Here is a 17,883-nt window from a genome sequence, read left to right on the forward strand (position 1 = left end):
CTAGTAGAAAGCATCTAATGCAAAATAATTGACCATTTACTTATTGAGTATCATTTACACATATTGATGATGATTATTAAATTTAATATTATCAAGAAAAGTCATACAAGAATATTGGAAGAAATTGAAGTTGTGGATACAAATTAAAAAGCTATATTATTCTATTTTTTGTGGTAACATTCAAAATTTAGTCACCATAGTAAGATAAGATCATGCAATAATTATGGACAAGTTTACAACTTGTTAATTGATATAATAAATAATTTAACATAATTTCAATAAATAAGTAATCATAGGATGGATTTTACTCCAAAAAAAACTTATGTAAATAGATTCTAAAAATTAGTAGATTTTAATATCAATGGTCAAAACACACGTCTAAGTTTAATAATAAATTAGCAAGGGCATATAAAAAACTTGATCATCATATGTTCAAAAAATTCTACTACTGCTATTATTATTATTATTATTATATTCTTTAATTGTAATATAAATATTTTTCAATAAAATAAATTTATGCTAAACTTTTCAACAAGTTTAAAAAAAATCTCAAGTCTAAAAATTAATATATATATATTATTTCAAAGTAAATAGACTACTTAATCTCTTAATATTGTGAATTTTAAAGTAATATTTTTTAACCAACAGTCTTTAAAAATTAGCTTTTCAACAAGATAAGAGCTAATGCATTTGGAGTCTAAATGGAATTTTTACAATAATTCAAGTAAACAGTGGTTCACTATCTATGTAGTTTAGAGTACTTAAATACAAAAAAAATAATACATATATTAATAATATAGAAAATTAAAAAATTAAAAAAATCAAAATAATTAGCTCAAGATTATATAATTTAGTAATTTATGACCAAATAAGTAATATTTAATTAATTAATAATTTTATTTAATTAAAATGTATATTAAAGAACTATAATAAATAAATTTAATATATGATTTAATACTTTTACAAGGTAATTTTATATTTTATTAGGGTTAATTTGTAATTTTTAGATAAAGATTTTTTAATGTTATATAACATTTGAATTTAATATTTTTACTTTGATTAAGATAAATATATGAGATAAGTAAACATAAGTGGTCATTATATACTTAAATCATTGCAAAGTGCTTTTAGATATCTTAGGATCTATTTGGGGTTTTAAAGTGTTTATACTTTAGATAAAATTTCTCTATGAACTATTAAACTTTTTACCTATAAAGTATTTATTTTTTCACATCATATTATTTAACATCCACATTGTTATATTTTTATTTTATTTTAAAAATTAAATTTTCTTTAAATTTGTTGTGCTTGTTGTTAACTAAGAAATTGAAAGATGTATAAAATTTTAAGCAAGATCAATGGTTAGTCAACAGATATTGAGGTTTTAAAATTGCCTTAGAGTTGGTTTGAATTGGTTAGATTTTGGTTAGGATATGTTTGGAGATTGATTAGGATTTGATTTTGGATTTAGGATTTTATTAGAATTGATTTAGAATTAAAAATCTAATTAGAGTTGATTTGAGATTTAAGATTTTTTAAGGATTTCTTTAAGATTTATTTAAGAATTCTCTTGGATTTTTTAGGATTTCTTTTGGATTTCTTTTAGATTTTTTTAGGATTTTTTTTTTTATTATTTCTTTATGATTTCTTTATGAAATTTTTAGAAATTTTTAAAGATTTTTTTCTTTTAATAATTTATTTGAAAATTTAATTGAGCTTAATTAATATTTGGTTATGTTTTTAAAGCTTTAATTGTAGTTTGTATATAATTCTATTAGAATTGTTAGAACATATTATTGCAATTTTTTTTTTTTTTTTTTTTTTTATTTATTTTTATCTTCTCCATTCAAGTGCCTGATACATTCTTAAGCAAGACTTTACGTAATATAACAACATTTTTGAGATCTAAGTTCAATTTTTCATCTACAATTTCTCTTGAATTTATGCTTAAGGCCTCTAAAATTTTAAAGATTGTTAATGTGGCTTTGAAGTAGTGGTGACTATATAGTAATGTTGCCGTGATTAAAATCAATACTATTAAAGTATCTACTATTGCAAAATCTAGTTCTTTGATTTAATTCCAAAGAAAGTTTTGATTATTGAACTTAGAGATGCAAAAACTTCACTTGTGTATGCTGAGATAATTAGAAAAAAAATCAACAAGCTGCCATGTACGCAAATGGCTCACAACCTTCAATTAAATATGAATTATCAAAGACTTTTGTATTATTGGACATAGTACCGATGAGTGTGTGAGGATGAGTTTCATAATTACAGATTGCAACTTAGAAATATAATTTGTAGAATAGATACAAATATCATAGAGAGAAGCTGTGATGCAATTGCATTGATATGGACAATACTTCAGAAAGCCATTAACAATGATTGCTAACTAATTGCAATATTTGACTTTTTATTGTATTGAACAAAGTTTCATAAGTGTATTAAAAAAAATCTATTAGAGCTATACAATTTACAACCTTAATTAATAATAGTGTATCTATAATACTTAATTCATTAATAGCTCTAAAGTTTACAAAATCTTTAGAAAATTAAAGGTTAGAATGTATTATTTAATTGATATCATGATATATTATCTAATTATAAGACATGAAGATATATTAAATTGAAAAAAATTATATGGTTCTTAAAAATTCTTTTAAGCATTCCATTGAGCACTACCTTAAAAGCTTTGATATAGAATGTGGTCAAAGTAAGAACTTTAAATAAAAACTATAATCCTTTAAAACATTCAATTTTTAATAACCATCACATTAAATTAAAAAAATTAGTTGGAAATGTTCTATGGAGCTCATTGAATGGAAAGGGAAGTTTTTGAATAAAGATATGAAATTAAATGAGTCTTTTGAGAGATTGTATAAGTTTGGAAGTAACAAATTACAAAAGAAGATAAATAATTGGCTAGCATTGGCACCAATACAAAGCACATTTATAAATATGGTAAAAAATACATCTCTTGCATTGTTAAATATGTAGCAAGGAGTAAAAAAGAATTGTAATTTTGTTTGATTATAGATGCAATTGATGAGAGAAAAAGTAGATGGTATAAGAATGCAAGATTTAGAAGTAAAAAACATTGAATATAGACTGCAATAACAACTAAAGAAAAAAATAGATGTGGATGGAGACAACATCTAGTTCAATAAGAAAAAAATTTGTATTATGGACAACAAACAAAGATCATATAATGACCACAAATTCAATGGCTTGAGAGAAATCACATAAAGACTACACATTTAATGGATTGTTGACTTCATTTCATGCATATGAGCATAAAAGCTTTATTGAGCAAACTTTATTAGAGCCTTTTAATAGAAAAATGATCAGATTTATGAATAGAGACTCACTACCTTAAGAGATGGGTACAAGCCATATTTGGTCAAATAGAAAGAAACCAATGTTTATAAGAACACCAAATTTAGATTTTTCAACTTCTTAATTTTATCTTCTTCTCTTTTTGTCCACAATTATAACAATAATATTTATTAATACGTTTGTCCTAATCTATTGAAGGGTATTGTTTAAATCTAAAACCAAGAATACTACTTCAATATTATAAAGTCCAACTATCACATTGATAGAGGAGGTTGTAAACATCATAAACAAGTATTTTATATATGGCTTTGGAAATATACTTCAATTGCTTCAAATGTATTAACTGGATTTAGTTCTTTTAAGAGATTTATAAATATAGGTTTCTTATTACACAAAGACAAATTTGGCAATGAAGAGGTTAAAGGAAAATAAAATAAAATAAAAAAAATCTTACATGTCTTATTTCATATTATATAAATGAATTGATTGTTTTGACTTGATAGAATATATAAAAGTAATATATACATTCTTTTGACCTACTAAGGTGTTGATCATGTGGCATCACTTAATTTTGATAAATTTATATAATAGTACGTTTTTAATATGTATTTTGATTTATTTAAGATCCGGCATATGATTAAAAGATATTTTGTAGGATGTAAATGTCACCTACTTGAAATTACTTTTGTGATACATTGATGAGGATCCTTATATCATCCAAGAATTCTAAGAAAAAACAAATCTCATCTCTTGTTCATAAGAAGCTGCTTAAGAAAGATCTTTTAAGAAGTGTAAAGAAAAAATGTGTATTATTTCTAAAAAAAAGTTACAACAATAGCAGCAGTTGATGCAAGAAAAAATTTCTTTTTAGCTTTGAAAATTCCTTAACATGTAATGCGCCCAAGTTCCAAGAAGGAAGATAGTGAAACTGAAGAAAATAAAAAGCTTTTGCAAAGTCTATCTAAACTTCTATGATTGTAAGGCAAGCCAAAAAAGAGGCACAACATGCAATACAATGACACTCTTGAAGATATGGTACTTGACACTATCATATAAATATATGGTATTTGACAAATACATAAACTAGCAAAAGTGCATTTAAATATATTGAAAAGAAAAGCATATACCAAATATCACATGAACTAGTCACTATCAAAGATCGATAAGATTGAAAAATTCTTCCTTACATTTCAAATTGAAAAATCTTTAAAGGTTTTATGATTCTTCTAGCCAAGTGGTTGGCTAGTAACAAAAGAGGTTTTTAGAAGGTGTAAATTAATGATAAATTGATGGCAATTTTACTACATCTATACAATTTTGCAAGATAAATATCTCCTTATTTATTTTGAAATCCATTTATCTAATTTTTTTAAGAATATGCTATTGTTACATAAAATGATAACAATGATTATTTCACATAGACATTTGTTATATTACAAGTAGCAATAAAGAGTAGATGGAGTTTTTTTTTTTTTTTTTTTTTTTTTTTTCCTACTTGATATGAAAAGAAAGCATGTATATAAAAATCAAATATGGTAGATAAAGCTATATTTAAAAAATTATTCTTCTTATATGCAATATCATACTACATTCATATTGATTATAAAAAAAAAAAGGAGGATTAATTAGTATCTATTGCCACAATTTGTATCTGATATTATAAAAGAAAATCTACTTTTATAATGGAGAATCACATAAAGATGATGATAGAAGCATTTTAAATAGGTAATTAAAATAAAAAGTTATGTTTTTATTATATTGTATGAACTCTTGTTTAAGAAAGAACTAGGCACTTAGTTATGGAAGATAAAGTTAAAATTGCAAGAATAAGATCCTAGCAACTCTAATAGAATTGTAAATAAACTCCAATTAATGCCTAAAAATCCTAATCAAACCTTAATCAAATTCAAAAGAAGTCTTAAATAAACTAAAAAAGAAGCATAAAAAATTTAAAAATTAAATTTAAAAATAAAATAAATTCTAAAAAAATAAAAAAATATTTAGAATAATAAATTAAAAATTATATGTAAATTCTAAATAAATCTTAATAAAATTCTAATATAATCCTAAATAAATCCTAAATAAATTTCAAGTAAATTCTAACCAAATTTTCATTGTTACATTAAAATTCCAGTAGCAATTAATTAAAATGTTGATTTTAACTATTTATTTTATTTTATTTTATTTTTACATTTCAATCTTCAAGCAACTAGCAAGCATGCAAAGTTTGGAAAAAATCAAAATTATCAATAGAAATCACGAACTCCTAATATTTTTGGATGTTGGTTGTCTTCCTTCTCCAACTTGAATTTAAATCTTCATGCAGCAATTACTCCTTATTGAATTATTTAAATGATTTTTAAATTAGCAAAAGTATAGATGAACAAGTCCAAAATGCTCTCGCAAATTTTTATTTCATTTGAACTAATGGATTTCTTAAGATTATTAAAAAAAATCAATAATTCTAAAATTTAAATATCTAAGATCCTATTCCAATAAAACTCCCATATTTTTCAATTCAATCATTCAATTGATTTTAAATTTAAAAATATAATTATTTTAAAAAAAAATTCACTTGTAAATTCACTGTCATATCTAAAAATTCCTCATATAGATAAGCCTCTTTTTATTTTTCAGAATTCAATATCTTTGAATACATCTCTTACTTTGGAAATTTCTCAAAAACTCAATATGCATCCAAATCACATAAAAATAATGCTAAAACAACCTTTTCAAAGTTTTTTTTTTCAAATCTTAATCTTTAATTAGCCAAAAACTCCAAAATTGCTATATGAGCATAGTTTTATGCCTTGGGATTTGATTTCAACCTTGGTTTATAACTTGTCTTCTTTGGATATCAATTCTTATTTTTTAAAGATAATTTCTACTACAAACTACTCTCAACACCCTTTGAAAGATGCTCATGTTATTTATTTTTCTAATATTTATTTTTCTTTATTTAAGGCTATTTAATAACCTTTTTAATAAATGAATAATTATAATACTAATAGTCTTTATTACCATCTTATCTTTTATCTATTTTTTGCTACTATATCTTTCAAAAAGGTTCTTTTAAAATAAAATTCATATTTTTATATTTCACCAAATAGTTGTATTACAACACAACACACTCTTAGGATTCAGCTGAAAAAATCATGCATGCCAAATTTGTGTATTTGATGATTGAAGATTATTGTCTACAATCAGATAAAACTAATAGATTCTTAATGGTTGTAGGATATTGATGAGGTAAAAATACAAATATTTAGACAATTGGTCTACTTTGTATAAATAAACTAGAAAAAATTTGAGCATAATGTATATATACACTGTAATAATTGATTTGTAAATAATAAAACTTAGATTGTGATAGTGTAATGGAGCTTATAGAATTATTTTGGACATTGATACACATTATAATTACAACAAAGGTATAAATTTTCTTTCTTGGAATAGGGTCATTAATAAAGCAAGCAAATGTAAGAAGCCTAATTTACAAAATCAAGTATAAGACAATCTCACATAATGGCTTTTCTTCCATAATATCTTTGTTGTTGTTTATTGAAGAGACCTTAAGTGCTTTTGAATTATATTTTTTTATTTTATTATGACTAGCAATAATATATTATGTATTTTGATGATTAAAACATCTACCTAATTTAGAGCATGCAAAAAAAAAACTCAAGCAATAAGATGAAATGGATACAAAAATGAGAATTTTTTTGAAAAAAAAGTGCAGAGAAAAGATGGACTCCTTGAGCAAGACTTCCATGACCACTAATCAATTCTACTTAAAGGACTAAAAAACTCCACTGATTTTAACAATCTTCTTATCTTTGTTGGTTTGTTTCACATTCTAATACCTCTTCAATTTATATTATTTTTTGAAATGGATTCCATATGACTAGATCATTAGGTCTTAGCTATGTATACAATTGATGTATAGCAACGTAGTTAATAATACAAATAAACCATATTTCATGGATAAACAAGTCAAAAACTTATGAAAAGCTTTAGAAAACGTTAAATTAATGTGATTAGTTGAAACTTGGAGATTTCAAGGATAAAAAAGCTTTGATTCCTGTGAGATTAATCTACAACAATACGATGGTGATTTCAATTTTGGTCACCATAAAAACCAAAATTAAAATCACAATAGAATGAAGATCCAAAATCGAAGTCCTTAGCATTACTTAGAAGCTCATAGAAGCTTACAAATGATATATGATCATAGTGAATATTTTCTATCATTGTTAGAAGTGTATTGTAGAACAAGTTTTTTTGATACTTCTATTGTGAAAAGAACATATTTTTAAAGTGTAGGAAAATATAAATGGAATTTAAATTTTTTTGAGAAGTTTGAAAAACTTCTTTATAAAAATAAAACACAATTAGGCATCTCAAAATATGATTTATATAATAGTTGTGTGTATATAATGCAAGGAATTTGAAAAATATGGAATCAAACATAGAAATGAAGAAACATGGAAATTAAGGAATACAAGGAAGTATGGATAAACAAAAAAAATGGATGAATGTGTCAAAAATCATAATATTCAATGGCATGAATTTTTACCAAAGAACATAAAATATGTGATAAATAAGAATTATATTTCTAATTATAATTAATAAATATAAATGATTCTATTATTATGCATATATTTTTTATTTATTTATTTACCTTTTTTTGGTTAAAATTTCTTTAGAAGTGGTTAGTTTTTAACTTAAAAACCTATAAATTAAAATTTTACAAATTTTTTGTAGCCAATTACATAGTTTTTTACTAATATATATATATATATATATATATATATATATAGTGTAAAATTATTAGTTATTATTTCATATAACTTTCACACTAATGCTTGATTTTTTTAGACCAATTTAACATGTTTTAAATATTTTATAGTCTAATTATTTTTATTAAATAATATTTCAATGATACATTAATTAGTTTATAATTTTTTAGGATTATTGTATATTTTTTATCCATTAAATTGATATAAAATTATTTTGATATTTCTTACATAATAAACATCATCTAATTTTTTAATTAAAAAAAACACATATATGCAAGTTCAAAATAATAATAAAGAAAAACCATGATTTTTTTTTAAAAAAAAATTATACTTAAAATAATTTCATTATAAAAACATCCCCTCTTTATCTTCTTGTCTATGATTTATGATTTATCTTCTTCTTTCTTAAACAAAAAGATGTTTACTCCTACATAAGACATTTTCACACCACATGAAAAAAAGAAGAAGAAAAAAGAACAAAGTAAAAAGCTCTTTGTTCCAAGATAGTTTCATTTTACAAAGTGAAAGTCTAAAGCAAATTTGCAATGATTTAGTATTGATTCAATAAAACCGAACAACAACCAATGAACATCAAAAATCTTTATAAGTGACCATTTCTTCAAGTTGATATATAATAAGAAAAAGGAAAGAAAAAATAAAAAATAAAAGGGAAGAAGAAGAAGGAGGAGAGAAAAATAATATTAAACATCTTAATCGATTTTGTACTGCAAAATGGGAATCCCAACCACTACACCTCATAGACTTGCTTTAACAAGTTAAAAGCAATGCAAAGCAAAGATCCTCCATCCATGGTAATAGGGAGCGAGAGCGGACACGGGGTCTCGTCCTCCGCCGCGACGCAAGGCCGTGAGAACTGGAGCACCTCCAGAGGCCTCCAGTTGGCAGCCTCCCCGCAATTTGGCAGCAAAGGATACGCCGAGGGCCCGCCTATCTGGCGCCTTCCCACTGGTCCAAACGGGCAGGGGCCCTCGGTCGCCGTAGGCTCCCTGTTCTTGCCGCTTAGCAATCAAAGCTCCAGTGGGGCTCTCATGTGGCAGAGGGAGAGAGCTATGGCTTATGCTCAAACTCAACTCCAAGCTTCTCTGCCTGCTTGCTGCTGCTGCTCACATTGTTCCCTCTACTTGTCTTGCTGCACCTTCCTCTCTCTCTCTCTCTCTCTCTCATTCTTTGCTCTTACGTTGCGTTTCTATAAAGGTGCTTGAGCTCGTCTCCACCTCTCCCTTTTAAAAGATCTTTTCCTTCGTTATTTATTGCGCTCATTTGGACTCAGTTTCGTTGGGACTCAGTAGCGATCGGAGGTTGTGGTTTTATTCAAAAACTCGTTGCGTCCGGGCACCGTTCAATGCGCCGTATGCACCTGGCTGAGATCCCGCGAGTGTTTTCTTAGTTGCGGGGCGAGGCTGTAGTTCGGAGCGGGAATGGGAAGGATTTTGGCTGTTGGCTGAGACTGTGGTGCGACTTTCCCGGTATTGAAGTGTGGATTGCGTGGATTGCAGTTGACGAAGAGATGGTAGGGGATTCCTCGGAGCGGTGTCGTGTTGCGGCAACCGGATGTCTTCCTGCTGGAAGTTCGTAGATACTGTTATTGCTTCACTGACAGGATTCTTTTGATTTTGTGAAGGTCCGCTCGTGGCGAACTCGAGGTTATCCTGTAGAGTAGGATTGAGTTGCTCTGGTTTTGACTGAGTTCTTGCTCATGAGAGTTCATTTCAGAACTTTCAGTAGATAAGTTCCTTGGATTGCGCTCCGTGTGTTTTGATTTTTTGTGCTGTTTCGCTTTGGAAGAGCACTTTGGCGATTTGTATGCCTGTATGTATTTTCATATTCTAGGAGATTAATGCCAGGTAAAGATCCAAGCATTGGACGCATTCATTATGAAGTATGAAGGCTGCCTTTCAATGTGACGTATTATTTGTTTGATTGTTTGTCTGATTGTTTGAACTTTTTGTTTACAAGTTAATTTTCACCGCTCATCCTCATTTTACGATTGTTATTTGTGAGGTGCAGTCTCGCTGGTTATCCAGTGGTTTTAATTTCGAAACTTGTGATCGTGCCTCCTTTTTTTCTTTTTTCGTTTTTTGTTTTTGTTTTTTGTGTTTCGCTTACCTGTCGGCCTGAATCGGATAGAAGCATCAATCGGAATTTTCGGGAAAAATGGGTGTGTATGTGTGTGGACTTTGTACTTGCGCACGTTGCTTTCTTCTATTTAAGTAAAGAGAATATGGCTCTGGTATGACATGAAGTGTAGCTCTTTTTATCTACAGTTCTGCAACACATTCCAGCGTGTTAACAACCTGCTCTCTGTGCACCAGTCGCTGTTAACTCAATGTATCTTTTCTGCCATTAATTAATTAATTAATTAATTTTTCGCTTGTCCTTGAAACAGATAAACTTGCAGATGGTTGAAAATAGAAGTGTGAAGGTCTTTCGCTGTTTGTCTCGTTTAAATACTGAACGAAGTTGCCGGCACTTGCTTTAACTGGTCTCACAATTGATATTAATCGTAATGCAGAATTAGGCTGATTCTCTGTAGCTGCAGAAAATGCTGTGTTTCGTTCTAGCTGTAAACTTGATTCATACAATACTGAGAATATTCCTGAAGTGTCTTTCTCGTTCTACCAAATTTAAAACCAGTTAGCATTATGTGGTTCCTCGGCTTCCGGATGATCATTGTACTTCTATTTTTGATATGTTGTTAGCAGTACCCAATGATGTTAGTATATTATGCGGAATATGGATCCCTGGGATTCTCGTATCTAAGTCCTGGTTGAGCTGGTTCGTCTTGGATGCTGGCGTCATTTTGATATAATGATCTTCCTGTCTTTTATGATCAAATTTTTTTCTTGTTATTCCAGGAATGTGGATTTGTAACAGAATGTGGATTGAGTCAAAATATGTCGATGTTCGTAGGATATCTGGTTGGTCGTGACGTAGTTAAGAGTCTTTAGTAGTGGTCAGATTTGATGTTTTTGTTCTTTGTTTTTTGTTTTGTTTTGTTTTGTTTTTTAATTTTATTCCCGAAGATTTATTTCTGTGGTCCAATTCCTTGTTCTACGATCCCTATCAAAATTTAGGTATTCATTATTGCTCCGCACTGTACTCACCTTAATTTAGTTCTAATCGTGTACCTTCCATTGCATGATAGCTGAAATTTGGTCAATTTTAAGGTAGCGATTGCTATTAAGTTAGCAGTTGATAAGAATTTAGTATTGTCGAGAATTGCTCCGCATTGCTTGACCGATTTTAATTTTAAAATCTTGTTTACTTTATTACCCTTCGGTTGCAGGTATTTTTTTGATGCTGTTAGGCGATTGTGAACATCGAGAAGACTTTATTTTTTTTGGGCTGGCAAGGCGTTCCCTCCTCCTCTCTTCGGCTACTCAAAGCCAGCTTGTTGTGCTAGCACGGAATTGCTTGTGACGATGCCCGGAGAACATGGGTCAGGAGGAGTCAGCTCCTATGTTCCTCCAGGGACATCATCTACTGAATCAAAATCATGGCCCAACAGCCCTCAGATTCCTCTTCAGACTACATTTCCGACTGAAGTACCATCAGGAGTTTTGCCGACTCTAGCCTCTAAGGCTGGGTCGGGCGATAGTCATGAGAACCCAGGGATCATGTCGGCACGTCTGTCCGAAGATGGCGACGGAAGTGCACTTTCCACCCGTAGTTCACAGGACATTGCAATTGAAAAGACATGGCCTGTTGGAGCTCCATATGGGAACGGAGTTACAAAACCCGTCGCTTCTAGGTTTGCTGTTTTCACTCTTATGACATATTCATGGAGTTGGTGAAATGGTGACGGAGTTACTATCTTCGATTAAAGATCTTTTTTTTGTCTAACGTGTTTGGTGTATAGCGTTCATCACGTTCTTTGATTCTGCTTCAAGTGCGGAGCGCAGAGCTAAGTATTGTTTATGATTTCATTCATTTCATTTATTCAGTTTTATTTACAAAGCAGATCTTGTAATGTGTTTTTTCAGGTCCAAAGATGATCTTTCCAAGGCTTTTACTCACGACTTGGGATTCAGAGGTGATGGTGAGAAAGGCGATTTAGTGGCTAAGGGAAAACTACCTCTTGGTCCCAAGTTGCAGGACCTGGCGAAGGTTACTGCAACTCACAGTGATTCCCATTTACCGGTTGCAATAGGTGGTGTCCAGCAACACCGGGAACCGCAACCTTTTGCATTGCATAGTCCCCTCTTTGATGCGCAGGTTCTTTCCTTTTAAATTTCTGCCTCGAGGAACTGAAAATTAGTTTCCTACAATCTGATCACCTATTTTCTTTGCAAAAATTGTGCTAATTGATTTCAGGCCTCTTTTGTTCTGCGACTGATGAGATTATGTTCTGGCTCCTTATTATTCTGTTTAACTTACTTATTTATTCATTCTTAACATGGTTTGTTTTAGTCTCAACTGCATTAAATACATTTTTGGATTATACAGCCAGGAATTGAACAAAAGCCACTAACTGAGGAAGCGCGGCATCTACACGCTACCCAATCGCTTCCTGTTTGGATGCCTTCTACTGTGGCTAGTACAGATGCACCTGAAAAGATATTAGAAGAGATTGCAGATGTTAAAACGCCTCCTTTAACGCCACAAGTAACTGAGGAGAGTAACCACAGCAGTCTTAGTGGAACTCCAGTGAAAGGTAACTATTAGTTGTTTTTATTATTAACTGTGCAGGACTTGGACCTACTTATTTCCCGTTAGGATTTATTAAGATTTCTTGTGTCTAGTACTTAAAATCTTTGAAGCCTTTTTCGTTTCATGTGGAATTAGACTTTCGGTGAATTAGCGCTTTAGTTCTGTGTACTTTCCAATTATTGTTCATATGACTGTGTGGTTTGTTTTCCAGTTTTTATATGCCTGCAGTTTCAATTATTCTATCAAGTATGAACTAAATGTCAAAAACGAAATACTCAACTCTCGGTACAGCACACATTATATTCACTGCTATTTTACAACACGCAGTAACTTGTTGGTATCAGAAGTGTTCTTAAGTTATGCATTTCGGTGTTCAGATCAAATGGCTAGAGCAACATCAATGCCGGTTGCTGACTATAAAATGCCAGATCAACTGCTTCAAGGTCATTTAGCGCATTCCAGCACACTGAAGAGAAGAATAAAGAAGAACCTTGATAACGCGAATGTTCGAGTTGCAGAAGCCAAGTTGTCAGATCGGAAAAAGGTGTGTCTGAATTAAGTTTAAATTTGCATTCTTGTCAGAGAAAGAGTTTTCAAAGCTTTCTATTGATACAGTTTGTTTTGTATATACTGTGAATTTTACGGAGGTTTTCGTATGTCATTCAACTGATAATCGTTTTTTATTCCATTACTTCAGAAAAGGCTCATGAGACAATTCGTTAGTATCCAAACGGATGGAGGCGTGGAGTTTGATCTTGGTCGAAGTAGTGGACTGGCCAGGGATCTCTTTGGAGAACATGTCATGGACGAAGAGAAATTCGATCACAAAATTCCTGCAGCTGACCAAATTGAGGAGGGAGACGAAGAGAATGACCAAAATCCAATTCCTCCACTTAAAATAGTCATGCTCATCGTTGGTACTCGTGGTGATGTTCAGCCGTTCATTGCTATCGGCAAAAAGTTACAGGTTTTATAAATTGGTCGTTTTCTGGATTTTATTTGTTCATAGGTTAGCTATTCCTATTTCAATGTTCTTATGCAGTTTTTGTTTTAGTTGAGGCTATTAACATGCAATAAAGTAGGTTGTTACTTGCAGCACTACAATGGAAATATCATGAGTAGTTGTTGTGGGACAACACAAGTGAACCTGATTATGTTTTTGCAGGAGTATGGTCACCAAGTACGATTGGCAACTCATGCCAACTTCCGGGACTTTGTGAAGAAAGAGGGATTGGAATTTTATCCACTAGGAGGAGACCCAAAGGTTCTTGCTGAATGTAGGTTTTTGAGTTACCTTTTTTCATATATGAGAAATAATTAGAGTTTGGCTTGAAATTTGTTAAAAATTTGTAGTTGAATTCCTGTCATTTGTTGCAACTTATTCATGGGGTGGTTTCATCTTGATGTACAGAAGTCTTAGTGGTCTTGAATGCATTTGCAGTACTTCAGCTTTTCCTCTTTGAAACCTTCACCGTAGTTCTAAATATTTTTCTCAATTGCCTACTTTTAGTATGAGGCTACAGCAGCCTTGATACTTGTCCTGTTCAGTTCATGCATCTCTGCTGTGTCTACAACACTCTAAAGTAGTAAGCTTAGATGTAGTATTTAAGAATAGTGATTTTGTTGTTTTCCATGTTATGAATATCTTTATCGAGAATATATTATTTCCGAACGCTATTGAATCATGTGGTGGTGTTGACAGACATGGTGAAAAATAAAGGCTTCTTGCCCTCTGGACCTTCTGAAATTTCAGTGCAGCGGAAACAAATCAAATCTATTGTGTACTCCCTATTGGATGCTTGCATTAAACCGGATAAGGATACTGGAGTCCATTTTCGTCCTCATGCTATTATTGCCAACCCTCCTGCATATGGTACTCCTACTTTTGAGTGACCAGCTTTAATCTCCGCATATATTGTATTTGACGATGCTAGTTTTACAGTGAACAATGGCAGCTCGAACAATTGCTCAAGCAGACGGACTACTTAGTGCCCGGTCATTAAAGCTCTTTCAATGTTTTATTGAGCAGCTTGTGTAAATGAGGTTATATGTTACATTGTAGCAACAATTTTCACGAGCAAAGTGGAATATGCAGGACATGTCCATGTTGCAGAATATCTCAAAGTCCCACTGCACATATTCTTCACAATGCCATGGACGTAAGTTGCAATTCCTCTGCTCAATACTGAAGGCTTTTGTTATTCTACTTTTGACAATTAGATCCTGAACTTGAACATGCTTGTTTCTGAATAAGGATGTTTTTTTGAATTGTTCTATTTACCCAGGGCAACCAGTGCATTTCCACATCCTCTGTCTCGAGTGAAACAATCGGCTGGAAACCGAGTAAGTTACATGTCCTGGTTTTGTTAAATGGTTTTATGTCATTGATTTAATTTTGTGTATGTCTGCATTTGCCTTGCATGCTTTCATTTTAGTGTTCCTGTCTTGATTGATTTTTTTTCTTAAGTTTTGGGAAGAAATGCTGAAATTGTGATATGTGTTGATTGTGTTGCTTTTTAGTTGTCCTACCAAGTGGTGGACTCGTTGATTTGGTTGGGCATCCGAGGAATTATCAACAGTTTCCGTAAGAAGCATTTGAAGCTACGACCCATTACGTATCTGAGTGGTTCGCAAGGTTCTATCTCCGACTTGCCTACAGGTTATATATGGAGTCCTCATCTTGTTCCTAAACCGTCAGGTACGAACTATTGACCTCTTTTTGATTTGTTCCTAATTTTTTTGATCACCGGTTATTTTTATTTGTCGATTGCAGAGTTTTTACTTGTTAAAATGTAGCTGCAACTAGGTGTCAGGCTTTGTTGATTTTGCTGCCAATTCCGTATTGAAATTATGAAGATACTTACAAGGATATGCCACTTTTCCAGATTGGGGACCTCTTGTCGATGTAGTAGGATTCTGTTTTTTGAATCTAGCTCAAAACTACAAGCCTCCTGATGACTTGGTGAAGTGGTTGAATGCTGGGTCAGCTCCTATTTATATTGGATTCGGAAGTCTTGTAAGTATATCGCAATATATAGTACCACCTGTTTCACAAATTCTCATGAAAATTTGGATGAGTTTGTCCCCCCACTACATGGGAAATGTTGGCTGTCAGTGGTGAAGTTTGTGACTGTCTCACTTTCCTCCCTCTACTTGATTTCGTATTGGTCTGTACTTTCTCTCATATTGTTCTCAATACTGTTTTTTAGTAGCGGTGTTTCAATTGCACGTAGAATCAAATTCTGGATAACTGCACGGTAGTCTTATCATAGTGGATGCTTCTCTGCCGTCGTTCTTTAGCCTGTGGAAGATCCTGAAGGTATGACGAAGATTATTGTAGAGGCGTTGAACAAGACCGGACAACGAGGTATAATTGGCAGAGGCTGGGGCGGAATCGGAAAATGTGAGCACCATCAATTTTCTGCATGTGGCATAGTTGTACTTTATACGTACTGAATTCACTTTAGTGTTGTGTCTTCAACGATATTACATTTCATGAAATTTATTTTCGTTTCTGTTGCTTTCACACTGATGCATGTATAATGCCACTCCTGCAGTGGACAAAACACCAGACAATGTCTACCTTCTGTCAGACTGCCCCCATGACTGGTTGTTCCCTCGATGTGCTGCAGTTGTACGTATCTCAACTACTTTTCATAAGTTTTATTCCTAGGACTTCTGTGAATATGTTTGCTCGTAATCACAATGTATATATATATATATATATATATATATATATATATATGTGTGTGTGTGTGTGTGTGTGTGTGTGTGTGTATTTCAAAGAAAATTTTCAAATATTGAGACAATAATTTTGGATTATGTACAGGTTCATCATGGAGGTGCAGGAACCACTGCTGCGGGTCTGAAGGCTGCGGTAATGCATTTTGCTCATCTAATTTTGAATTAGTAGTGACTTGCATTTATTAAGAACCTACTTCCCAGCTGTGATTTGGAGCGAAGATAATAATGAAATTGATCACCTTTAGGAAGGTATTCATTGTGGCGTGATGTACTATAAGATAACTCCCTTGTGTACTTTTTACTAAAATGTAAAGTTTTCTTGTGAATGTCAGTGTCCCACAACAATTGTTCCATTTTTTGGAGATCAACCATTTTGGGGTGAGCGCGTTCATGAAAAGGGCGTAGGACCTGCTCCAATTCCGGTCAAGCATTTTGACTTGGAAAAGCTTGTCAGTGCCATCGAGTTCATGCTTGATCGTTCAGTAAGTTTTTGTTATCATACCTGAAATGATTTGATGCTTCACGTAGTCTATTACATGTTTTCTGTGAATTCTGCCTGCTTTTAAGATCATTCAAAGAATCATGAACAGATACTGCATGAGATAAAAATGCCTCTACTTACTGTTTGATTTTACTTTCCTTAAATATCTAATCTGATATCTGGATACATTTCGTATCTTTAGGTTAAAAAAGCAGCCTTGGATTTGGCTAAAGGCATGGAAGGTGAGGATGGAATTCAGGGGGCGGTAAATGCATTTCATAAGCACATTCACAAGGGGTTGCCTGACATTTTGAAAGAGCCACCGTTGGAAGAGCTTCATCACCAGAGACACCATGGGATCTTGTTTAGGATAAAGAGGAAGTGCAAATCTATGATACACCATTCTTCAAGTGACCCAGCTTAGCGCCTTCGCAGTTTATAGTTCCCACTCGGACATGCTTCTGCTGTCTTTGTCTTTTTTGTTTAATCATAGAAAATGCTCTTCTACTTTCGAGGTGTGTAGAATGAGCCATTGTCAGATTCATCTTAATTTCTCTTGTACAGTATAATAATCTTTCGAATTTATTCTCACGACTGATAGGCAACCACAACTTCTGTGTACCACATGTACATTAGAGGATTTACTTTTAGGATTAGCTTAGATAATTCTCAATTTTACCAACAATAGTGATTATTAGAAGAAGCGATTCTGAGGTTTTTTTTCAAGGTGTAGTATGTAATCAGGTATGCGAGATGATAAGGTTTTGTATGAGGCGTATCTTCACAGCAAAGAAGAATGATTTTGTGCTACACGTGTGTGCGTCCGCGATGTGAACTGAATATTGATTTGTT

At 31.7% G+C, this 17,883-nt stretch overlaps 1 protein-coding gene across 4 annotated transcripts; it reads left to right on the forward strand.

Annotated features, from left to right (window-relative positions):
• Positions 1–9,185: 9,185 nt before the first annotated feature.
• Positions 9,186–17,841, forward strand: LOC112277640 (sterol 3-beta-glucosyltransferase UGT80A2). Of its 4 annotated transcripts, none has more exons than XM_024510195.3 (18): positions 9,186–9,350; positions 9,653–9,777; positions 11,443–11,907; positions 12,140–12,371; positions 12,603–12,810; positions 13,184–13,350; positions 13,504–13,773; positions 13,972–14,083; positions 14,509–14,679; positions 14,902–14,965; positions 15,092–15,149; positions 15,327–15,504; positions 15,692–15,822; positions 16,107–16,209; positions 16,364–16,440; positions 16,636–16,683; positions 16,883–17,032; positions 17,234–17,841. In XM_024510195.3, exons 3-18 carry the CDS (start codon positions 11,579–11,581, stop codon positions 17,453–17,455), a joined length of 2,520 nt encoding a protein of 839 aa, XP_024365963.1. In that variant the 5' UTR covers positions 9,186–9,350; positions 9,653–9,777; positions 11,443–11,578; the 3' UTR covers positions 17,456–17,841. The 4 variants fall into 4 exon arrangements, with proteins under 4 accessions (XP_024365963.1, XP_090104296.1, XP_090104297.1 ...); XM_090248170.1 differs by having other exon boundaries at positions 9,205–9,505; XM_090248171.1 differs by having other exon boundaries at positions 9,205–9,454.
• Positions 17,842–17,883: the final 42 nt, after the last annotated feature.

This window comes from Physcomitrium patens, chromosome 26, assembly GCF_059467195.1.
Source record: "Physcomitrium patens ecotype Gransden chromosome 26, ASM5946719v1, whole genome shotgun sequence".
Classification (NCBI taxonomy): domain Eukaryota; kingdom Viridiplantae; phylum Streptophyta; class Bryopsida; order Funariales; family Funariaceae; genus Physcomitrium; species Physcomitrium patens.

Coding starts and splice junctions, on each gene's coding strand:
- LOC112277640 (XM_024510195.3), top strand. CDS start 11,579: ATGCCCGGAGAACATGGGTCAGGAGGAGTCAGCTCCTATGTTCCTCCA. Junction 12,372..12,602: donor GTCCCCTCTTTGATGCGCAG/GTTCTTTCCTTT, acceptor TGGATTATACAG/CCAGGAATTGAACAAAAGCC. Junction 16,441..16,635: donor TCCCTCGATGTGCTGCAGTT/GTACGTATCTCA, acceptor GATTATGTACAG/GTTCATCATGGAGGTGCAGG.